This window comes from Doryrhamphus excisus, linkage group LG6 (assembly GCF_037039965.1).
Source record: "Doryrhamphus excisus strain RoL-2023G ecotype Guam linkage group LG6, RoL_Dexc_Guam_v1.1, whole genome shotgun sequence".
NCBI lineage: Eukaryota > Metazoa > Chordata > Actinopteri > Syngnathiformes > Syngnathidae > Doryrhamphus > Doryrhamphus excisus.
In genome coordinates, this window is record NC_136362.1 from 1405137 (window position 1) to 1430389 (window position 25253).

At 39.5% G+C, this 25253-nt stretch overlaps 3 protein-coding genes across 3 annotated transcripts in view; 1 reads left to right on the plus strand and 2 right to left on the minus strand.

Annotated features, from left to right (window-relative positions):
- The first annotated feature begins 5060 nt into the window (after positions 1-5060).
- On the plus strand, positions 5061-9106 carry LOC131138414 (hyaluronidase-5-like). Its single transcript, XM_078790956.1, has 3 exons — positions 5061-5993; positions 6056-6145; positions 8665-9106. The coding sequence occupies exons 1-3, from the start codon at positions 5073-5075 to the stop codon at positions 9079-9081; spliced, it is 1428 nt and encodes a 475-aa protein (XP_078647082.1). The 5' UTR covers positions 5061-5072; the 3' UTR covers positions 9082-9106.
- A 3824-nt stretch (positions 9107-12930) lies between these two features.
- On the minus strand, positions 12931-17169 carry LOC131138810 (prosaposin receptor GPR37). Its single transcript, XM_058088058.2, has 2 exons — positions 16258-17169; positions 12931-14107 (listed from the first exon to the last, which is right to left on the minus strand). The coding sequence occupies exons 1-2, from the start codon at positions 17167-17169 to the stop codon at positions 13316-13318; spliced, it is 1704 nt and encodes a 567-aa protein (XP_057944041.2). The 3' UTR covers positions 12931-13315.
- Positions 17170-17293: 124 nt separating this feature from the next.
- pot1 (protection of telomeres 1 homolog) overlaps positions 17294-25253 on the minus strand; it is a 35503-nt gene continuing 27543 nt past the window's right edge. Inside the window, exons 11-19 of the mRNA XM_078790994.1 lie at positions 23708-23892; positions 23538-23635; positions 21957-22188; positions 21649-21878; positions 20094-20229; positions 19927-20003; positions 19757-19851; positions 17542-17647; positions 17294-17460 (exon numbers count right to left, since the gene is read on the minus strand). Of these exons, the coding sequence (XP_078647120.1) occupies positions 17315-17460; positions 17542-17647; positions 19757-19851; positions 19927-20003; positions 20094-20229; positions 21649-21878; positions 21957-22188; positions 23538-23635; positions 23708-23892 (1305 nt within the window). The 3' untranslated portion in view covers positions 17294-17314. The remainder of the gene's footprint in view (positions 17461-17541; positions 17648-19756; positions 19852-19926; positions 20004-20093; positions 20230-21648; positions 21879-21956; positions 22189-23537; positions 23636-23707; positions 23893-25253) is intronic.

The window sequence follows — 25253 nt, forward strand, 5'->3', positions numbered from 1 at the left end:
AAGGTGGAGGCCGTCCCGGTGAAGCCGACTCGTCATGCAGGTGTGGAACTTCCGCTTACTTCCAGAACACAAACAGGTCGGCGTCCTTATTTGGGTTGACTGGGCCTGTTGGGAGGCCATCCACGCTAATCTGCCCCCGGGACACAAACACTTCGGATTCGATGACCTTGTAAAGACCTCGTCAAGATGAGCAGCCAATCTTCGGACGAGGACAACTCATGATTGACGCCTCGCTTGGATAAATCAGGTGCTTTCTTCTTATTCCATGAGCTCATTTGGAGACACTTTTTATTCTCAAGGATGAAGAAATGTTTACAAATCATCCCATTTAGCATTTAGCTTTTGGCTAATAGGCGACGTTTCCGCACGCTCCCCGGATGCCGCTCATATGTTTCACCTCCGCCCTGCCCCCGAGGGGGCCGAGCAGCACGTGCTGAGAAATCCTTCTCGTCAGGATTTATGTCTTGCAAAAAAAAAAAAATAATTAAAAAAAAAAAAAAAAAAACAGCAGAAGTGGAAAAAATATTCAAATTTTAGTAGCATAAAGCTGAAGCATGAAAAAAAATTAATTTGGAAAATTAGGTAGCACAAAAAGTTATTAGATTATACAAATAATCATAACATGACAAAAAAAAGAAAAATGTAAAAAAAAAAGGAAAAATCTGCTAATTTTTTTACAGAAATCAAGTAAAAAAAAATTGCTATTATTTAGTCGAATAAATATTAAAATGGAAAAATTAAAGAAAAATGCCTTGCTTTTTAAAATATCACAAGAAACAACAACAGTTGTAATTTGGGAAAAATTAGGTGTCATAAAAGTCAGAATAATACAAAAGAAAATTTACATTATTAGGAAATTTTAGGAAATTTTTGTAATTATTTGTAAATATTCTTTAATAAATATTAATAAATATTTGTAAACATTATTTACAAATATTGGGAAAAATAAAACAAAAACTAACAGTATCAGAAATGGAAAAAAACAACAAAATATTCAAAGGAAAGAAGTTGCAATTTTACAAGCATAAACTCATAATATGATGACAAAAAATTATGTAATTTTAACAGCACAGACTTGAAAAAAATTAAATTAAACTAAATAAATAAAAAATATTAAAGAAGCTATTTAAAAAAAAAAGGTTTCATATAACGAGGGACATGTTAGATGGTGGAAAAAAAGTCAAATTATGGCAATAAAGTCATAATATGATGACATAAAAACTGAAAGTTGAAATATTCGGAAAATTAACACAAAAAAATGACAGCAAAAATGGAAAAAAATCAGTAGTCATTTTCACAAATATAAAGTATTAACTATTAAATAAAAATATAAAAATCTATAATAATAAAATAAATAAATTGGTAATCTAACAAAAAAAATGCCATATTTATCATTTTAGTAGAACACAGTAAAGTTGGAATTTTTGGAAAATGTTATGAGAATAAAGTCAAAATATTATGGAAATCAAGTCAGAAAAAGGAAAAATAGGAAAATTAAAATTAAACCCAACAGAAATGAAAACAATAACTGTAAAAATATATGTAAATAAATACATTTTTATATAGAAATAATAATAATAATCTTACAATGATGAGGCGGAAAAATGATATAATTTTTAGCATCACAAAGCTAAAATATGCTCTTTCATGTGAGGTTTAATATGATGAGAAACAACTTAAACAAAGAAAACAAACAAAGCAAACACACACACACACAAAGAAAACATGCAAACTCCACACAGATGCGGCCTACATGCTAACCACTCCTCCACCGTGCAGCCCGGAAAGGTGAAATATTTGAAAGTGGCAAGCGACTAAGACATTTGTCATTTTCATCCCTTTCTCAAAAAAAAACCAAAACAAAACCAACAAGAAAAAAAAAAAAAAAGACAGGACGACCCGGCCATAACATGTCCTGGTAAAACAGGATGTGTGGTCACCCCAGTGCCAGGTTGGCTGTGACGTGACACGAGTGTACGCATCAGCATTATAGCTTAAAGGATTCTTATATGACATCCGTGATGCTAGCGATGCAGGCCTTTCACAGCCTTGAAGCTGTCAATATAAGAACAAAACGTAGCAACACAACGTAGCAAACCTCCGAACCAGACTGGAGACCGGACCGCTGGTATGTGACCACTACTCATCATGGATTAGTATTATTAGGATTATTAGGACTTTACAATCTTTACCTCTCAGCAGTATTTTAAAATAAGAAAACTTGTTTACTACCTTCTAAATCAGGTAGTAGAGCCCTCTAGACAAGAAATAACACCCCTATAGTCACCTTTACACTCCTATTACCCAATATAGTAGACATGATAGGAAAAGGTAGGACATAGACGTGTTTACGACCTTCTAATTATCATTATTAACATTATTAGAGCCCTCTAGGCATGACATAGCACCCCTATAGTCCCCTTTACAACTATATTACCCAATATACTGGACATACTGAGAGAAAACAAAGCATATAAGGCATAGAAAAAATTGTGTGACTTTCTAAATGTGTCTTTGAAGAATATTAAAGCCCTCTGGGAAATAAAATAAAACACCCCTATAGTCACCTTTACACTCATATTACCCAATATAGTAGATATGATAGGAAAAGGTAGGACATAGATGTGTTTATGACCTTCTAATTATGATTATTAACATAATTAGAGCCCTCTAGACATGAAATAGCAACCCTATAGTCACCTTTACAATCATATTACCCAATATAGTAGACATACTGCAAGAGAACAAAGCATATGAGACATAGAAAAATGGTTTATGACCTTCTAAATATGCCTTTGAAGAATAATAGAGCCCTCTAGACATGAAATAACACCCCTATAGTCACCTTTACACTCCCATTACCCAATATAGTAGACATAATAAGAATTAAGACATAGAACACTTGTTTATGACCTTGTACATATGCTTCTTAACATTATTAGAGCCCTCTAGACATGAATAGCACCCCTATAGTCCCCTTTACAATCATATTAGCCAATATACTGGACATACTGACAGAAAACAAAGCATATGAGACAGAAAAATTGTTTGCGACTTTCTAAGTATGCCTTTGAAGAATAATAGAGCCCTCTAGGAAATAAAGTAACACCCCTATAGTCACCTTTACACTCCCATTACCCAATATAGGAGACATAATAAGAAAATGTAGGACATAGACTTGTTTACAACATTCTAATTATGATTGTTAGCTATATTAGAGCTCTCTGGACATGAAATAGCACCCCTATAGTCCCCTTTACAATCATATTACCCAATATACTGGACATACTGAAAGAAAACAAAGCATATAAGGCATAGAAAAATTTTTGTGACTTTCTAAATGTGTCTTTGAAGAATATTAAAGCCCTCTGGGAAATAAAATAAAACACCCCTATAGTCACCTTTACACTCATATTACCCAATATAGTAGATATGATAGGAAAAGGTAGGACATAGATGTGTTTACGACCTTCTAATTGTGATTATTAACATAATTAGAGCCCTCTAGACATGAAATAGCACCCCTATAGTCACCTTTACAATCATATTACCCAATATACTGGACATACTGAGAGAAAACAAAGCGTATGAGACATAGAAAAATGGTTTCTGACCTAATTATGATTGTTAGCTATATTAGAGCTCTCTGGACATGAAATAGCACCCCTATAGTCCCATTTACAATCATATTACGCAATATACTGGACATACTGAGAGAAACCAAAGCATATGAGACATAGAAAAATGGTTTACGACCTTCTAATTATGATTGTTAACATTATTAGAGCTCTCTGGACACGAAATAGCACCCCTATAGTCACCATTACACTCCTATTACCCAATACAGTAGGCATTATAAGGTAGGACATAGACTTGTTTATGGCCTTCTAATGATTGTTAACTATATTAGAGCTCTCTGGACATGAAATAGCACCCCTATAGTCCCCTTTACAATCATATTACCCAATATAGTAGACATACAGAAGGAAAACAAAGCATATGAGACATAGAAAAATGGTTTATGACCTTCTAAATATGCCTTTGAAGAATAATAGAGCCCTCTAGACATGGAATAGCACCCCTATAGTCACCTTTACAGTCATATTACCCAATATAGTAGATATGATAGGAAAAGGTAGGACATAGACTTGTTTACGACCTTCTAATTATGATTGTTAACATTATTAGAGCCCTCTAGACATGAAATAGCACCCCTATAGTCCCCTTTACAATCATATTACCCAATATAGTAGGCATTATAAGGTAGGACATAGACTTGTTTATGGCCTTCTAATGATTGTTAACTATATTAGAGCTCTCTGGACATGAAATAGCACCCCTATAGTCACCTTTACACTCCTATTACCCAATATAGTAGATATGATAGGAAAAGGTAGGACATAGACTTGTTTATGACCTTCTAATTATGATTAACATTATTAGAGCTCTCTGGACATGAAATAGCACCCCTATAGTCACCATTACACTCCTATTACCCAATACAGTAGGCATAATAAGGTAGGACATAGACTTGTTTATGGCCTTCTAATGATTGTTAACTATATTAGAGCTCTCTGGACATGAAATAGCACCCCTATAGTCCCCTTTACAATCATATTACCCAATATAGTAGACATACAGAAAGAGAACAAAGCATATGAGACATAGAAAAATGGTTTATGACCTTCTAAATATGCCTTTGAAGAATAATAGAGCCCTCTAGACATGAAATAGCACCCCTATAGTCACCTTTACACTCATATTACCCAATATAGTAGATATGATAGGAAAAGGTAGGACATAGACTTGTTTATGACCTTCTAATTATGATTGTTAACATTATTAGAGCTCTCTGGACATGAAATAGCACCCCTATAGTCCCCTTTACAATCATATTACCCAATATAGTAGACATACAGAAAGAAAACAAAGCATATGAGACATAGAAAAAATGGTTTATGACCTTCTAAATATGCCTTTAAAGAATATTAGAGCCCTCTAGGAAATAAAGTAACACCCCTATAGTCGAGTCAAACGTTGCGGCTTGTTTCCAGATAGTCTGCAGTTAAAGAATGAGACGACAACAAGTCGCTTGCGTCATCGCCATGCTGGTCCTGCTGGGGTCCGACCTGGGGTCCTCCCCGTGGACGGACCGTCCCCTCCACGGCGACGAGCCCTTCCTGTTCACGTGGAACGCCCCCACCGAGCTGTGCGACCTTCACTTCGGCCTTCCGCTCGACCTCTCCCACTTCCACTTGGTGAGCAGCACGCTGAGGACGGCCACCAACCAGAGCGTCTCCATCTTCTACATCGACCGCTTCGGCATCTTCCCGTACGTGGACGAGGACACGGGCCAGTTTGTGCAGGATGGTCTACCTCAGCTGGTGGACCTTGAGGAACACCATGAGGTCGCTGAAGGTCATGTGGAATTCTACATTCCGGTCGACGAGCCGGGACTCGCCGTGCTGGACTTTGAAGAATGGAGACCCCAGTGGGCGAGGAACTGGGGGAGCAAGGACATCTACCGGCAGATTTCCATCGAAAGAGTCAAACGGAATTCCACGTTATCCGACGACGAAGCGGAAGAACGTGCTAAGATGTTGTTCGAACGCGCCGCAAAGAGGTACTTCCTGCGTTCTATTCGCATCGGGAAGCGTCTACGACCCCGACGACTGTGGGGGTACTACCTTTACCCCGACTGCTACAACTACGACTACAACCAGGACTTGGACACCTTCACCGGGGAATGTCCCGCCTTGGAGAAGACGCGCAACGACGAGCTAATGTGGCTGTGGCGCGAGTCCACCGCCCTTTTCCCGTCCATCTACCTGGAACTGGTTCTCCGGGAGTCGGCACAAGCGCGTCTTTACGTGCGGCATCGACTCCGGGAGGCGATGAGGGTGTCGGCGCTCGCCGACGCCTCGTACGCCATCCCGGTGTACGCCTACATCCGCCCCGTGTACAAGGACAGCACCGACGACTACATGTCCGAGGTCAGGTGACACGGGTCCGAACTCAAGAACTGCTCAGACTCATGTCTGGTTTCTGGTTTTAGGTGGATCTGGTCAGCACCATCGGGGAGGCGGCCGCTCTGGGGGCCGCCGGCGTCGTGGCCTGGGGTGACATGAATGTCACAAACAGTGAGGTAACAGAGTGACCGTTGCCATGGTTACAGTGTAAACACACATCCGAGATAAGTCGAGTAGAACCGAATGAGACTTTATAAATATGCCTTTGAAGAATAATAGAGCCCTCTAGGAAATAAAGTAACACCCCTATAGTCAGCCTTATACTGCTATCATCAAATATAGCGGACATAAGAGAAAATAAGACATAGGAAACTTGTTTACCGCCTTCTAAATATGCTTCTTAACATTATTAGAGCTCTCTAGACATGAAATAGCATCCCTATAGTCCCCTTTACACTCCTATTACCCAATATAGTAGACATAATAACAAAAGGTAGGGCATAGACTTGTTTACCGCCTTCTAAATATGCTTCTTAACATGATTAGAGCTCTCTGGACATGAAATAACACCCCTATAGTCCCCTTTACAATTATATTACCCAATATAGTAGACATACTGAAAGCATATGAGACATAGAAAAATGGTTTGCGACCTTCTAAATATGCCTTTGAAGAATAATAGAGCCCTCTAGGAAATAAAGTAACACCCCTATAGTCGGCCTTAAACTGCTATCATCAAATATAGCGGACATAATAAGAGAAAATAAGACATAGAAAACTTGTTTACCACCTTCTAAATATGCTTCTTAACATTATTAGAGCCCTGTAGACATAAAATAGCACCCCTATAGTCACCTTTACACTCCCATTACCCAATATAGTAGACATAATAACAAAGGGTAGGACATAGACTTGTTTACGAACTTCTAAATATGCTTCTTAACACGATTAGAGCTCTCTGGACATGAAATAGCACCCCTATAGTCCCCTTTACAATCATATTAGCCAATATACTGGACATACTGAGAGAAAACAAAGCATATGAGACATAGAAAAATGGTTTGCGACCTTCTAAATATGCCTTTGAAGAATAATAGAGCCCTCTAGGAAATAAAGTAACACCCCTATAGTCACCTTTACACTCCTATTAGCCAATATAGTAGACATAATAACAAAAGGTAGGTCACAGACTTGTTTATGACCTAACCCTAACCCTAATTATGAGACATAGAAAAATGGTTTAGGACCTTCTAATTATAATTAACATTATTAGAGCCCTCTAGACATGAAATAGCACCCCTATAGTCCCCTTTACAATCATATTAGCCAATATACTGGACATATTGAGAGAAAAAGCATGTGGGACATAGAAAAATTGTTTGCAACCTTCTAAATATGCCTTTGAAGAATAATGAATAATAGAGCCCTCTAGGAAATAAAGTAACACCCCTATAGTCAGCCTTATACTGCTATCATCAAATATAGCAGACATAAGATAAAATAAGACATAGGAAACCTGTTTAACACCTTCTAAATATGCTTCTTAACATGATTAGAGCTCTCTGGACATGAAATAGCACCCCTATAGTCCCCTTTAAATTATATTAACCAATATAGTAGACAAACTGAAAGAAAACAAAGCATGTGGGACATAGAACAATTGTTTGCGACCTTCTAAATATGCTTTTGAAGAATAATAGAGCCCTCTAGGAAATAAAATAACACCCCTATAGTCACCTTTACACTCCTATTAGCCAATATAGTAGACATGATAGGAAAAGGTAGGACAGACTTGTTTACAACCTTGTAATAATGATTGTAAACATTAGAGCTCTCTGGACATGAAATAGCACCCCTATAGTCCCCTTTACAATAAAGTAACACCCCTATATTCAGCCTTATATCGCTATCATCAAATATAGCGGACATAAGAGAAAATAAGACATAGAAAACTTGTTTACCGCCTTCTAAATATGCTTCTTAACATTATTAGAGCTCTCTAGACATGAAATAGCACCCCTATAGTCCCCTTTACAATTATATTAGCCAATATACTGGACATACTGAGAGAAAACAAAGCATGTGGGACATAGAAAAATTGATTGCAACCTTCTAAATATGCCCTTGAAGAATAATAGAGCCCTCTAGGAAATAAAATAACACCCCTATAGTCACCTTTACACTCCTATTAGCCAATATAGTAGACATAATAACAAAAGGTAGGTCACAGACTTGTTTATGACCTTCTAATTATGCTTCCTAACATTATTAGAGCCCTCTAGACATGAAATAGCACCCCTATAGTCCCCTTTACACTCCTATTACCCAATATAGTAGACATAATAACAAAAGGTAGGGCATAGACTTGTTTACCGCCTTCTAAATATGCTTCTTAACATTATTAGAGCTCTCTAGACATGAAATAGCACCCCTATAGTCATCTTTACAATCATATTAGCCAATATACTGGACATTCTGAGGGAAAACAAAGCATAAAAAGTCCACTTCATGAACTCCTCCAACTGGGGCAAGAACCTGCTCCCAACCAAGAGGGTGCTAGCCAGCCTTTTTCCCGACTAAGAACCATGGATTCACATGTGAAGGTGCTGGGTCTCATCCCAGAAGATTGTAAACAAAGCAGGCTTCTATTCTGGTCTGGGACGGATGCCATTTAACTCATTTCCTGTCCCGTCAGGAGTCCTGCTTGGACGCCTGGCGCCACCTGTATCACGTCATGAACCCGTACATCCTCAACGTCACCACGGCAACCAAGATGTGCAGCGAGGCGCTCTGCCAGGGCCGAGGCCGCTGCGTGAGGAAGCGCTGGGATGACGACGTCTTCCTCCACCTGGACCCACGCCGCTTCCGGATCCATCGGCAGCGCCCCGGCGGCCCGCTCGCGGTGCGCGGGGGCGGGCTCTTGCAGGACGACGTGATGTGGTTCGACCGCCATTTTGATTGCATGTGCTACGGCCGGGGGGCGTGTCGCTCCGTTAAGGTCCTCAACGACATCCAGGAGGCCGCCTTCGAAGCGAGGAGCGGCTCGGGTGGATCGTCTCCATGGCGATACGCCTTGATGCTAACCGTCCTTGCCACGGTGTCGTTCTTCTGACCTTGAAGGGTTTAAAAGTCAAAGGTGTCCCGCAAGGGGGGCTTCGGCTCCTTTCCAAATTTGGACCCCATTTTTAAGCCCCAGTGGGCACCACGACCACCCTCAATGCTCAATGCTGATAAAACTAAATAAAACTAAATTATTAAAACTAAATTCATTCATTCATTTTCTACCGCTTTTTCCTCACGAGGGTCCCAGCTGTCTTGGGGCGAGAGGCGGGGTCCACCCTGGACTGGTCGCCAGCCAATCACAGGGCACATATAGACAAACAACCATTCACACTCACATTCATACCTATGGACAATTTGGAGTCGCTAATTAACCTAGCATGTTTTTTTTGCCCGAGATGCCAGAGGGTGGAATTGAACCCTGGTCTCCTAGCTGTGAGGTCTGTGTGCTAACCACTAGACAGCCGTGCCACCTAAAACTAAATTATTAAAACTAAATAAAACTAAATTATTAAAACTAAAACTAAATTATTAAAACTAAATAAAACTAAATTATTCAAATAAAACTTATTAAAACTAAATGAAACTAAATTATTAAAACTAAATAAAACTAATTTTTAAAACTAAATAAAACTAAATTATTTAAATAAAACAAAATTATTAAAACTAAAATTAAATAAAACTAAATAATTAAAACTAAATAAAACTAAACTAAATAATGAAAACTAAATTATTAAAACTAAATAAAACTAAATTATTAAAACTAAATAAAACTAAATAATTAAAACTAAATAAAACTAATTTTTAAAACTAAATAATTAAAACTAAATAAAACTAAATTATTAAAACTAAATAAAACTAAATTATTAAAACTAAATAAAACTAAATTATTAAAACTAAATAAAACTAAATTAAAACTAAATTATTAAAACTAAATAAAACTAATTTTTAAAACTAAATTATTAAAACTAAATTATTAAAACTAAAACTAAATTATTTAAATAAAACTAAATTATTTAAATAAAACTAAATTATTAAAACTAAATAAAACTAAATTATTAAAACTAAATAAAACTAAATAATTAAAACTAAATAATTAAAACTAAATTATTAAAATTAAATAAAACTAAATTATTACAACTAAATAATTACAACTAAATAAAACTAAATAAAACTAAATTATTAAAACTAAATAAAACTATGGTCGTGTGGATGCATGACACCGCCGGTCCATGTTTCATATTCATATTTATGCAAGAATCCATAATTACAGTGAGGAACAAAGAGTTTTTGTGCGCCTTGAATGTCGTATGTGTGGAATGCGAGTCATTAGTCATGAAAGATGGCGAGCGATGATGGGAGTGATGCGTTGGGACCCAAAGTGGAGGCGGCGGGCGGTGAAGAGCGTCATTGTCCTGATCCCCTTTGTGGGGGGAACCTTTTCTAGGTCACCAGCTGCCCAAACGGATGCTCCACCGAGGGAATCTAACCCCAACCCCCCCACCAACCCAGGAAAGTTCTCACAACAGCATCAGCAACCGTGCCAGCAGATCCGTTAGCACGCATTGTTCCTCGAGGTTCTTTCACCACGCTAATTGGACCATGAGAACGGGATGCAGAGCTCACGTACTGTTGGTAGAAGGTCATGTGACTGGAGGAGCTAGTTGGAGATCATGTGACTGGGGACCGGAACATGATTGAAGCGGTTGGGTTGAGCTAAAGGAACATCTTGTAGCGCTAAATCTTGGGAGGTCATGAATATTAGAGCACCCCATATATGCTTCGATTAGAGCCCTCTAGACATGAAATAACACCCCTATAGTCCCCTTTACACTCCTATTACCCAATATATTGCAACCTTCTAAATGTGCCTTTGAAGAAAAGTGCCTTATGACATTAGAGCCCTCTAGACATGAAATAGCACCCCTATAGTCCCCTTTACACTCCCATTACCCAATATAGTAGGCATAAAAAAAGGTAGGACAGACTTGTTTATGACCTAATTAAGATTTTTAACTATATTAGAGCTCTCTGGACATGAAATAACACCCCTATAGTCCCCATTACAATTCTATTAGCCAATATACTGGACATACTGAGAGAAAAAGCATATGAGACATAGAAAAATTGTTTGACCTAATTATGATTAACTATATTAGAGCTCCCTGGACACGAAATAGCACCCCTATAGTCATCTTTACACTCCTATTACCAATATAGTAGGCATAATAAAACAATGTAGGACATAGACTTGTTAAATAAATAATAATAAATGTAGGGCATAGGCTTGTTTACAACCTAATTATGATTGTTAACATTAGAGCTCTCTGGACATGAAATAGCACCCCTATAGTCCCCTTTACAATCATATTACCCAATATACTGGACATACTGAGAGAAAACAAAGCATATGAGACATAGAAAAATGGTTTAAGACCTAATTATGATTAACTATATTAGAGCCCTCTAGGCATGAAATAACACCCCTATAGTCACCTTTACACTCCTATTACCCAATATAGTAGACATAATAAGAAAAGGTAGGACTTGTTTATGACCTTCTAATTATGGTTGACTATATTAGAGCTTTTTGGACATGAAATAGCACCCCTATAGTCCCAATTACAATTATATTAGCCAATATACTGGACATACTGAGAGAAAAAGCATATGAGACATATAAAAATTGTTTGACCTTCTAATTGATTAACTATATTAGAGCTCTCTAGACATGAAATAGCACCCCTATAGTCCCCTTTAGATTCTATTACGCAATATACTGACATACTGAGAGAAAACAAAGCATATGAGCCCAATAAATGGTTTATGACCTACTAATTAGGATTAACTATATTAGAGCCCTCTAGACATGAAATAACACCCCTATAGTCACCTTTACACTCCTATTACCCAATATAGTAGACATAATAAGAAAAGGTAGGACATAGACTTGTTTATGACCTTCTAATTATGGTTGACTATATTAGAGCTCTCTGGACATGAAATAGCACCCCTATAGTCCCATTACAATTATATTAGCCAATATACTGGACATACTGAGAGAAAACAAGGCATATGAGACATAGAAAAATGGTTTAGGACCTTCTAATTATAATTAACATTATTAGAGCTTTCTAGACATGAAATAGCACCCCTATAGTCACCTTTACACTCCTATTACCCAATACAGTAGGCATAATAAGGTAGGACATAGACTTGTTTATGACCTTCTAATGATTGTTGACTATATTAGAGCTCTCTGGACATGAAATAGCACCCCTATAGTTCCTTTTACAATTATATTAGCCCATATACTGGACATACTGAGAAAAATTGGGAGGTCATGTGACTGGAAGACAAAGGGTCACCAGATCATGTGACCGCATGTATTGTACCGCCTTATCAGTGAAGTACAACAGGTTCCACGCTCACCTTGTATTGTTGTTGTTGTTGTTGTCACAATAAAGCCATCGCTTTATCACCAAAAGGAGGCGGAGTCTGGTCGTCTCCTCAGCCGGGACATCCGTTAGCGCTTGGTAGAAGGAGGTCAGGGGGCGGGTTCTTGGCAGCGACCACGGGCTCCATTGTGCGCCAATCAATGGGCCTGTCTAATTGCTGGAACAGCGGCTGGGGAAGTATGACTAGCAAATAACATAGATTTGATTCTGTGGGTTGTTGTTTTTTTTCACAACAGAAGCTATCAGTACTGTGGGCCTGTTCACACGGCAACCGGCCGGCAGGACAATGGCGGCTTGTGTCCGCCGGCGGCGCGACAGGCGGAGTCAACAGACGTGACAAAAAAAAAAAAAAAAAAACGACAAAAGCTGCGGCGGTTGACACAGCAAAGATGTTGTTTTTTCAGGAAGTGATGCGTTTAAGGACAGCTCAGACTTTTGACACTTTTTTTTTTTTATTGCTAAAGTGTCACATGACAGCTAACTAGTCACATGACAAAAATGACAGCAGTGACATAATGCGTTGTAGATGGCGTTATCTTCTCATTAGCGCCATTTCGGCCATTTTGTCATTTAACAAATAAGTGTAGGTTGCTACCCGGTTACCTAGCAACCGCTAACTTGATAAAAAAAATAAAAAAAAAAACGGCATTGGACCGACAACACCAACAACATGGCCGCCGTGAAGTCACTGCTCTAACGGTGATCAACTTCCAGGATGTTTACATGACGTGTGTTAGCATGTTAGCATCCACGAGCAGATTAGAATCCAGCGTAATGTGAAAACATGCCATCGCCGTCCATCCATCAAGCACAGGAAGTCCCACCTCCTCAGCAGTGCGTCCCCACCGTGGCGTAGGTGTCCGACATCTCCGCGGCGGCGGCGGCGTCGCAGTGCACCTCGTCGTCGGCGGCGCCCGCGGAGGGGGCGGAGCCGCACTCTCTACAGCAACAACAACAACAATCCACGAAGGCGCGACTGAAGGTTTCGCACAAACAGAAGAGCAGAAGCGGCGCCGCCGCCGACTTGCAGAAGAGGAAGATCTGGCTCACGAGTTCCAGGATGTCGAGCGTCCGACGGGGCACGCCGGCCGCCATGTACGCCGCCACGATGTTGCAGACGTTCTCCGGGATGGTGCAGAATCCGTACAGGATGGCGAGTGCGACGACGGTGCAGTTCATTTGGCTCTCCAGACGGATCTGCTTCTCGGTGCCGCGGGCGCAATCCCGTTTGGCGTTGCGGATTTTGTGGGCGGTGGCGAGCGAGCTGAAGATGGTGAAGAGCGTCGGGAGGCAGAAGTAGCAGCCGAAGAACCACCACAGACGCGCGCCGGCGTACGTGAGCCCCAGCACGTAGAGCGTGTCCGGGAGGCGTGTGGAGACGCGCACTACGCAGCGCTCCGGCGGCGACTCGGCGGTATCGTCTTCGTACGTCTCCAGCTGGCGAATCAGGAGCTCGGGCAGCGCCAGCAGCAAAGCGCCCACCCAGATGACGGCCAGCTTGGCGGCGGTTGACGCCCAGTTGTCCGTCATCTCGTAGTACGTGCGTACGTTGGTGGCGGCGCGGAAACGGTCGATGCACAGGGCGCACAGCGTGAAGGTGCTGACCCCCAGAGACGCCACCTGAAAAAAAAAAGTACACAAATATCAAACTTCAGGAAGTACACCCGTTCCGCCAAAATAAAAGAAACAGGAAGCTCATATCCGATTAAAATGAAGTCAGATTAAAGAATTAAAACCTTAAAAGGGGGAGGGGTCTAATCCCCTGTTTTCTTCATTAATCCTCCTCTGTGTTGTGATTGGTCGGCAGGGTCACATGTGCAGCAGCAGGTACTCCACTGGCCTCCAGCTGATTAACCGATTAAACCCCCCCGACCCCCCCAAGCCGTTGTTTTATGGCCCATTCTAACAATAAAAGTCAACAGGAAGTAGCAAAAACGGAAGAAATAGCAACAATTTTACAAGAATAAAGTCCAAATATTTGACGATAAATTAATAAATTAAAAAAAATATATATAAAATAAATTAACTAATTTTAAATAATTAATTAATAATATAATAATAATTTTTCAATTTTTAATTTTACAAGCATAATGTTAAATTTAATGAAAAAAGTTAATGTTTTTTTTTTCTTCCAATAGTATTGATAATAAAGTGGAAATATTTTGGGGAAAGTCCTAAAATTACCAGAAAAAATATTTGGTTAAATATTTATAGGAAATCCAGGGTTAGGGCACTTCTAGTGGGTCGAGTAGGACGCCCTGAGGACCGCCCCACCCACCCAGCTGTTGCTTTATGGCCCATTCTAACAATAAAAGTCAACAGGAAGTAACAAAAATGGAAGAAATAGCAACAATTTTACAAGAATAAAGTCCCAATATTTGCCGATAAATTAATGAATTAAAAAATATATATAAAAAATAAATAAATTAATTAAATTTAAATAATTAATTAATAATATAATAATAATTTTTCAATTTTTAATTTTACAAGCATAATGTTAAATTTAATGAAAAAACAAAGTTTTTTTTTCTTCCAACAGTAGTGATAATAAAGTGGAAATATTTAAATAAATTTAATTAATTTATTAATAATATAATAGTAAAATAATCTTACATGACATGCAATAATTTTACATTTTTTTATTTTACAATCATAATGTTGAAACATTAAATGAAAAAACAATTTATGTTTTTTTTTCTTCCAATAGTATTGATAATAAAGTGAAAATATTTTGGGGGAAAGTCCTAAAATTACCAGAAAAAATATTTGGTTAAATATTTGTAGGAAATCCAGGGTTAGGGCACTTCTAGTGGGTCGAGTAGGACGCCCTGAGGACCGCCCCACCCTCCCCAGCTGTTGTTTTATGGCCCATTCTAACAATAAAAGTCAACAGGAAGTAACAAAAATGGAAGAAATAGCAACAATTTTACAAGAATAAAGTCCCAATATTTGCCGATAAATTAATGAATTAAAAAATATATATAAAAAATAAATAAATTAATTAAATTTAAATAATTAATTAATAATATAATAATTTTTCAATTTTTAATTTTACAAGCATAATGTTAAATTTAATGAAAAAACAAAGTTTTTTTTTCTTCCAACAGTAGTGATAATAAAGTGGAAATATTTAAATAAATTTAATTAATTTATTAATAATATAATAGTAAAAATAATCTTACATGACATGATATGCAATAATTTTACAATTTTTTATTTTACAATCATAATGTTGAAACATTAAATGAAAAAACAATTTATTATTATTATTTTTTCCATCCAATAGTATTGATAATAAAGTGGAAATATTTTGGGGAAAGTCCTAAAATTACCAGAAAAAATATTTGGTTAAATATTTGTAGGAAATCCAGGGTTAGGGCACTTCTAGTGGGTCGAGTAGGACGCCCTGAGGACACCCCCCTCATCACCCCCCGTCCCCCAGCTGTTGTTTTATGGCCCATTCTAACAATAAAAGTCAACAGGAAGTAGCAAAAATTGAAGAAATAGCAACAATTTTACAAGAATAAAGTCCCAATATTTGACGATAAATTATTAATTAATAATATTTAATAATAAATATCAAATAATAATAATATTTATAATAATTATTATGATGCAATAATATTTTTTTAATAATTATAATAATAATAATAATAATATAGGAAATCCAGGGTTTGGGCACTTCCAGTGGGTCGAGTATGACGCCCTGAGGACACCCCCCCCCCTCCAAATTTATGATCAGCAAGTCAAGTTAAAGCAGTTCTTCTTACCTCCAGGTAGGGAACGATCCTGCACGAGAAGCCCCCCAGCAGCCAGTCTTTGGTGAGCCCGTGGAAGACGACCAGGGGGAGGCAGAAGAAGAGGACCGTGAAGTCCCAGAGCGCCATGTTGGCCAGCAGCGAGTTGGAGATGCTCCTCATGTAGTAGTTATGACACACCATGCACATCAGAGACACGTTGCCCAGGACCCCCGCACCGAAGATCAGCATGGCGGCCACCAGCAGCGCGTAAGCTCCGTACGCCTCCGCGCCGGGCGGGTAGAAAGGGTTCTTCACGGGCTTGAGTCTGGTACGTGGGGTCCCGGGTATGAAAGGGGGGTCGTCGGTGAAGTTGGGCAGCGTAAAGATCTCCTCATTATAGTCGGTGACGTTAGATTCCACCGCGGGGGAACCGACGTCGTGTTCCTGCGCCATAACCCGGGATAGACCCTCCCAGGCGGAAGCGGCGGCTCGGCGGTGAAGCCGCACATCTCTTCCCCGGTGTCCCCTGGTGCTGGGAGCGGAGTCTCCCGGGATACTTCCACGCGGCAGCAGCTCAACATCCGCGCGTAAAGCGCTTTTACGCACAAGGCGCGGAGGCTCCGGAAGCAATTCCCGGGAGGACGCTACATTGTTCCCCGCGAATATGGTGCTCCGTCTCGGGCCTCGTTCCTCCGCGTCTGCGGCGGCGGCTGCGGTGCAAATCCACAAGCACGCTAACCGGCTCAGAAGGGGCAGCATCACGGGGGTCTTGTTAAACCCAAAACTGACGAAAGCACCACAGATTGTGATGCATGTCAACTTCCGGTGGAGGGAGTCGATTGAAAATAAAAAAAAAATATGTCCGCAGTTTGTTGATCGGTTCCAGTCTGGAACCATCAGAGCCTTGCGGGTGTGGGGGGCACCTAGGGGGGGCACAGTCATAGTTCGGCCTGAAAAGGGGAGGATTGTTAAGTGGGGGGCGGGGCAGGAAGTCCTATCGGCTAAAAAAAAAAAAAAAATCTTCAGAACTTTCACAATAAGATGCCAGTCCTGCTTTGAAGACTCAAAAGTGATACAATGCTGCATTTTATTTTGAAAGTTTGCTGTGTTGAGGGTTCAAGATGGGGGGTTTGGATGTGGATTTGGACGTGTGGCAGATTTGGTAGAACGTTTGCGCGTCGTCCTCGCTGGGCCGATACGCCCTCAAACACGCGTCCATCCACGGACGCTCACCTGCAAGGACAAAGACACCAACCGATGAACGCAGATTTCGTTTTGGCGGGCCTCGGGGGTCAGAGGTTACGTGACGCGTGCCTGCGCGGTCCCACGGTGGACACAAGAGGTCCAGAGTTTCACGGATGCTGTCCTGGGCCTCCTGATTGGCTGCGGCGGCGTCGGCCGACACGTTGAAGAACGACTCCTGATGAACGAGACAAACAGGAAGTCTGGAATTAGCTTTTAGCATCCGACCCGGGATGAATTATTGGAAAGTAAACAAACAATAATTACATCACATGTTATGTCAAAGGATATCAATCAGGGAACTTTAGGACATTATTTTATATATTACGGTCAGCAAGCATATTTTTGGATGACTATACAAACAAACATGTTAAATCCTGGAATATTTGGGAATACACATGTTAAATACCCAAGTATTTGTAAACAAACATGTTCAATCCTGGAATATTTGTGTTAAATCCAGGACTAATTGTCAACAAACATGTTAAATCCTGGACTCTTTGTGTAAATCCAGAAGTATTTGTGAACAAACATGGTAAATCCTGGAATATTTGTGAATAAACATGTTAAATCCTGGAATATTTGTGAATAAACATGTTAAATCCTGGAATATTTGTGAATAAACATGTTAAATCCTGGAGTATTTGTGAACAAACATGTTAAATCCTGGACTCTTTGTGGTAAATCCTGGAGTATTTGTGAACAAACATGTTAAATCCTGGAATATTTGTGTTAAATCCAGGACTAATTGTGAACAGACATGTTAAATCCTGGAGTATTTGTGAACAAACATGTTAAATACCCGAGTATTTCTGAACAAATTTGTTAAATCCTGGATTGTTGTGTTAAATCCTGGGGTGTTTGTCAACAAACATTTTAATCTTGGACTCTTTGTGTTAAATCCAGGACTAATTGTGAACAAACATGTTAAATCCTGGAATATTTGTGAATAAACATGTTGAATCCTGGAATATTTGTGAATAAACATGCTAAATCCTGGAATATTTGTGAACAAACATGTTAAATCTTGGACTCTTTGTGTTAAATCCAGGACTAATTGTGAACAAACATGTTAAATCCTGGAATATTTGTGTTAAATCCTGGACTAATTGTGAACAAACATGTTAAATCCTGGAATATTTGTCAACAAACATGTTAAATCCTGGAATATTTGTGTTAAATCCTGGAGTATTTGTGAACAAACATGTTAAATCCTGGACTCTTTGTGGTAAATCCAGGACTAATTGTGAACAAACATGTTAAATCCTGGAGTATTTGTCAACAAACATGTTAAATCCTGGAATATTTGTGAATAAACATGTTAAATCCTGGACTATTTGTGTTAAATCCAGGACTAATTGCGTACCAACATGCTAAATCCTGGAATATTTGTGAACAAACATGTTAAATCCTGGAATATTTGTGTTAAATCCAGGACTAACTGTGAACAGACATGTTAAATCCTGGAATATTTGTCGACAAACATGTTAAATACCAGAGTATTTGTAAACAAACATGTTAAATCCTGGAATATTTGTGTAAATCCAGAAGTATTTGTGAACAAACATGCTAAATCCTGGAATATTTGTGAATAAACATGTTGAATCCTAGAATATTTGTGTTAAATCCTGGAGTATTTGTGTTAAATCCTGGAGTATTTATGAACAAACATGTTAAATCCTGGAATATTTGTGTTAAATCCTGGAGTATTTGTGTTAAATCCTGGAGTATTTATGAACAAACATGTTAAATCCTGGAATATTTGTGTTAAATCCTGGAATATTTGTCCAGAGTATTTGTAAATGAACAAACATCAGCAAACTCCACACAACGAGATGCCCGAGGGTGGGATTGAACTCGGGTCCCCTAGCTCCTACCACTCGACCACCGTGCAGCCGAGAAAAGACCAACACAAGAATAACGTTGACATATTTGAGTTAAATAAACACAACGTGGTGGGAAACCTTCGGCGACTCTTACGAGGAGGACAACAGACAGCATCACAAACTACATCAGCAGCCGCCATCTTCTGATTGGCCGCCATCTTCTTCCTCCTCCTTTGAGCCCTGTCCCACCTGGAGTCACCTGGTCGTCTTCCTGGGAATGTCATCTATTGTCTACAGCCTGTAAGCCCTATATATAAATAAACTTGACTACATTTATAACAATATTAGAGCTCTCCTGACATGAAATAGCACCCCTATAGTCACCTTTACACTCCTATTAGCCAATATAGTGGACATAAGAGAAAATAAGACACATACGACATTACACATGAAGGACTTACAGCATCTCTCCACAGGAAGACATCCAAGGTGTCGGTGGCGTCCTGCAGCCTGAACTTCATCAGCAGGACAAACTTCAGCATCTGCACGCCCAACGCTGCGGTCCAGACATGGAGGAGGAAATGTTTCCGACTCACCAGCAGGGGGCAGAAGAGAAGAAAAAGAAACTCACCTTCACTGATAGTCTTCTCGTCAAGGACTCCGTCGGTGTTTGGTTCCTTCAAGGAGGTCTTGGAGCACTGCTGGCACCTAGCATGCACAGGGTCGTTATGCAACGTTATGAATGTATGACGTAGGGGGGCGCGAGGTGGGTTCAGAATCAGGAAAGGAGTTCTAAACCTGTAGAACCGCTTTCTGCCCCGGAAGAGGAAAGGCGCGGGTGGGTCCAGCAGAGACAGATGACCTTCTGATAACTTCATGGGGACAACGTTGTGGTACCCGGCGGCTAAATGACATGTCTCCTGCAGGGTGGTACCTGAAAAAAAAACATCCTTTGTTTTTTCTCTTCTGGTATTCATTTGAAGAGGGTGCATGATTATTATTAGAGCCCTCTAGACATGAAATAACACCCCTATAGCTACTTTTACACTCCTCATATCCAATATAGCTGAGACAATAAGAGAAAATAAAGACATAAAACATGACAAACCTGTTTACCACCTTCGAAATACAACTTTTAACATGATTAGAGCTCTCTAGACATGAAATAACACCCCTATAGTCACCTTTACACTCCTATTACCCAATATAGTAGACATAATAAGACCAAATAAGACACTAAAAGCCCATTTACAACCTTCTAAAAACAGTATTAGAGCCTTCTAGACATGAAATAACACCCCTATAGTCACCTTTACACTCCTCATACCCAATATGGTAGACATAATATGACCAAATAAGACACTGAAAGCCTGTTTACAACCTTTTAAAAACATGATTAGAGCCCTCTAGACATGAAATAACACCCCTATAGTCACATTTACACACCAATTACCCAATATAGTTGACATAATATGACCAAATAAGACACCAAAAGCCTGTTTACAACCTTCTAAAAACATAATTAGAGCCTTGTAGACATGAAATAACACCCCTATAGTCACCTTTACACGCCTATTACCCAATATAGTAGACATAATATGACCAAATAAGACACTAAAAGCCTGTTTACAACCTTCCAAAGCAACATTAGAGCACTGTAAACATTGAATAACACCCCTATAGCCACATTTACAAACCTATTACCCAATATAGTAGACATAATATGACCAAATAAGACACCAAAAGCCTGTTTACAACCTTCTAAAAACAACATTAGAGCCCTCTAGACATGAAATAACACCCCTATAGTCACCTTTACACTCATAATACCCAATATGGTAGATATAACATGAATAAATAAGACACAGAAAGCCCATTTATGACCTTATAAAACATTATTAGAGCCCTCTGGACATGAAGTAACACCCCTATAGTCACCTTTACACTACTATTACCCAATATAGTAGACATAATATGACCAAATAAGACACAGAAAGCCCATTTATGACCTTCTAAAACATGATTAGAGCCCTCTGGACATGAAATAACACCCCTATAGTCACATTTACACTCCTATTACCCAATATAGTAGACATAATATAACCAAATAAGACATGAAAGCCCATTTACAACCTTCTAAAAAAATTATTAGAGCCCTCTAGACATGAAATAACACCCCTATAGTCACCTTTACACCCCTATTACCCAATATAGTAGACATAATATGACCAAATAGGACACTGAAAGCCCATTTACAAACTTCTAAAAAAATATTAGAGCCCTCTAGACATGAAATAACACCCCTATAGTTACCTTTACAGTCCTATTACAAGGCAAAAAAAAAGATGGTGACCTGTGATGAAGATGAGCTCTTTGACCTTGCCCTCGGACAAGAGCTGTGCTGACGTGGAAACGTTCAGGGTTCGAACAGGCGGGTTCCGAGTGAGTTCTGCGTGGATGTGGACATCGTCGGAGCGAATCCACGGCGGGGGATTATTCCATCTCTGCATTGGATCGGAGTCGGCGTCGGCACCCGCCTCGGAGAAGATGTTGTCCAAACGCTCTTCATCCGGGACGTCCTGCCTGATTGGGGGCGGGGGCGTGGGGGGCAGGGGGGGTGTTATTAGGCTACCCACACGGCTACAACATGGCGTCCCTTACATGCTGGTGCATTTGCTGCAGTAGAGCTTGAGAGCCTGGTGGAGTCTTCGGGGCTCGTAGGATCGGAGTTGGACTCGAACGTGGTGGTGGGTGCCGCCCGGGAGGGACCGCTTCACCTCGCTCAGCGTCAACGGCTCCACAATGTGGTCGCATGTTCTCTCTGCGGGGATCAAACGCGAAGAAGTCAAAAGGTTACACGGGGCCGCGTGTGGAACGTTCCAGAAGACGTTTCATACCCGTGCTGCACGTCACTGGAGCGTCACGCTCTGAAACACAAACAGATGACTCAGGAAATTAACTTCCATACAAAACCTTTTTAAAACGGCCATTTTGTTTATTTACGAGAGACTTAAACCCTCAGCAAACAGGAAGTCACCCTTTCAAATGAGGCATCATTTGCAAGAGCAAGCCACGGCCACTAGAGGGCAGCATTCATCCACGAGCAATGTTCCAGCTTCAGTACAATTGGCTCCAGACCAGACCATAATAAGTACATTTCTCATCTATAAATAGCATGTTTTGGTAGTTTGAACCCCTTTATAACCTTCTTAACATGCCCAATAACCAATATAGGTGACGTCATAAGAGAAAATAAGACATAAGACTCTTGTTTATTAACTTGTAAATCCGGGTTTTATTATTATTAGAGCCCTCTTGATATGAAATAACACCCCTATAGTCAACTTTACACTCCACTTTACACTTTACATTACCCAATATAGTAGACATAATAAGAGCAAATAAAACATAAAAAGTTCATTTACTACCTTCTAAAGACACTTTTTAACATTATTAGAGCCCTCTAGACATGAAATAACACCCCTACAGTCAACTTTACACTTCTATTACCCAATATAGGTACCATCATAAAAGAAAATACGACATAAGAAACTTGTTTATTAACTTGTAAATCCAGATTTTAATATTATTAGAGCTCCCTCAACATGAAGTAACACCCCTATAGTCACCTCTACACTTCTATTACCTAATATAGGTAACACCATAAGACAAAATATGACATAAGACACTTGTTTATTAACTTGTAAATCCAGGTTTTAATATTATTAGAGCCCTCTTGATATGAAATAACACCCCTATAGTCACCTTTACACTCCTATTACCCAATATAGGTAACATCATAAGAGAAACTATGACATAAGACACTTGTTTATTGACTTGTAAATCCAGGTTTTAACATTATTAGAGCTCCCTCGACATGAAATAACACCCCTATAGTCACCTTTACACGCCTATTACGCAATATAGGTGACGTCATAAGAGAAAATATGACATAAGACACTTGTTTATTAACTTGTAAATCCAGGTTTTAATATTATTAAAGCCCTCTTGATATTAAATAACACCCCTATAGTCACTTTTACAATCCCATGACTCAACATAGTGAACATAAGAGAAAATAAGACATAGAAACGTGTTTATCACCTTCTAAAGACACTTTTTAACATGATTAGAGCCCTCTAGACATGAAATAACACCCCTATAGTCACCTTTACACTCCTATTACCCAATATAGTCGACATAATAATTTTCAACTACTGTGTATCATTGCTTCATCCTTACCTGGACAGCATGGCGGCGTTGCCCACGCCCCGCACAGCACCGAGTCGTTCACGTCATGGTGGCTGACCTCGTGGTGCACCTGGAAGGCATCCATGGCTCTGCGGGTCAAACAGGAAGTCACATGACCGTCACAATAAAAGAGCGAGAGGGGAGGGGAGACGGAGATGTACCTCCTCATGTCCTGAATCTCAGGGCTGTCGTCGGGGAGAGGGCGGATGCCCCTGCCGTACGCCGTGCCCCCGTGCAGGTGGAAGGACAAATGGTTGACCTCCTCTGACCGGGGGCTGCTCGTGTCGGGCGTCTCCACCCATCCTGGGATGGCTCGTAGGTTGTAGATCCTCAGGAAGTCTCCTGGCTGGCGGAAGAGCACAAGGTGAGGAAGGTGACTATAGGGGTGCTATTTTATGTCTAGAGGGCTCTAATAATGTTTGAAAAAATCTATTTAGAAGGTCATGAACCGTCTCATACCCTTTTTTCTCTTATTATGTCTACTATATTGGGTAATGGGGTGTGAAGGTGACTATAGGGGTGCTATTTTATGTCTAGAGGGCTCTAATGTTTGAAAAAAATCGATTTAGAAGGTCATAAACCGTTTAATGCCCTTTTTCCTGTTATTATGTCTACTATATTGGGGTTAGGGTTAGGGTTAGGGGTGTGAAGGTGACTATAGGGGTGCTATTTTATGTCTAGAGGGCTCTAATAATGTTAAAAAGCACATTTAGAAGGTGAGAAAAAAGCTTTTCTATGACCTATGTGTCTTATTTTGTCTACTATATTGGGTACTTGAGGTGTCAAGGTGACTATAGGGGTGCTATTTCATGTCTAGAGGGCTCTAATAATGTTTGAAAAAAATCTATTTAGAAGGCCATAAACCGTCTCATACCCTTTTTTCTCTTATTATGTCTACTATATTGGGTAATAAGGATGTGAAGGTGACTATAGGGGTGCTATTTTATGTGTAGAGGACTCTAATTATGTTTGAAAAAAATCTATTTAGAAGGTCATAAACCGTCTCATACCCTTTTTTTCTCTTATTATGTCTACTATATTGGGTAATAAGGATGTGAAGGTGACTATAGGGGTGCTATTTTATGTCTAGAGGGCTCTAATAATGTTAAAAAGCACATTTAGAAGGCGAGAAAAAAGCTTTTCTATGACCTATGTGTCTTATTTTGTCTACTATATTGGGTACTTGAGGTGTCAAGGTGACTATAGGGGTGCTATTTTATGTCTAGAGGGCTCTAATAATGTTTGAAAAAAATCTATTTAGAAGGTCATAAACCGTCTCATACCCTTTTTTCTCTTATTATGTCTACTATATTGGGTAATAAGGATGTGAAGGTGACTATAGGGGTGCTATTTTATGTCTAGAGGGCTCTAATAATGTTTGAAAAAAATCGATTAAGAAGGTCATAAACCGCTTAATGCCCTTTTTCCTCTTATTATGTCTACTATATTGGGTAATAGGGGTGTGAAAGTGACTATAGGGGTGCTATTTTATGTCTAGAGGGCTCTAATAATGTTAAAAAGCACATTTAGAAGGCGAGAAAAAAGCTTTTCTATGACCTATGTGTCTTATTTTGTCTACTATATTGGGTACTTGAGGTGTCAAGGTGACTATAGGGGTGCTAATTTATGTCTAGAGGGCTCTAATAATGTTTGAAAAAAATCTATTTAGAAGGTCATAAACCGTCTCATACCCTTTTTTTCTCTTAT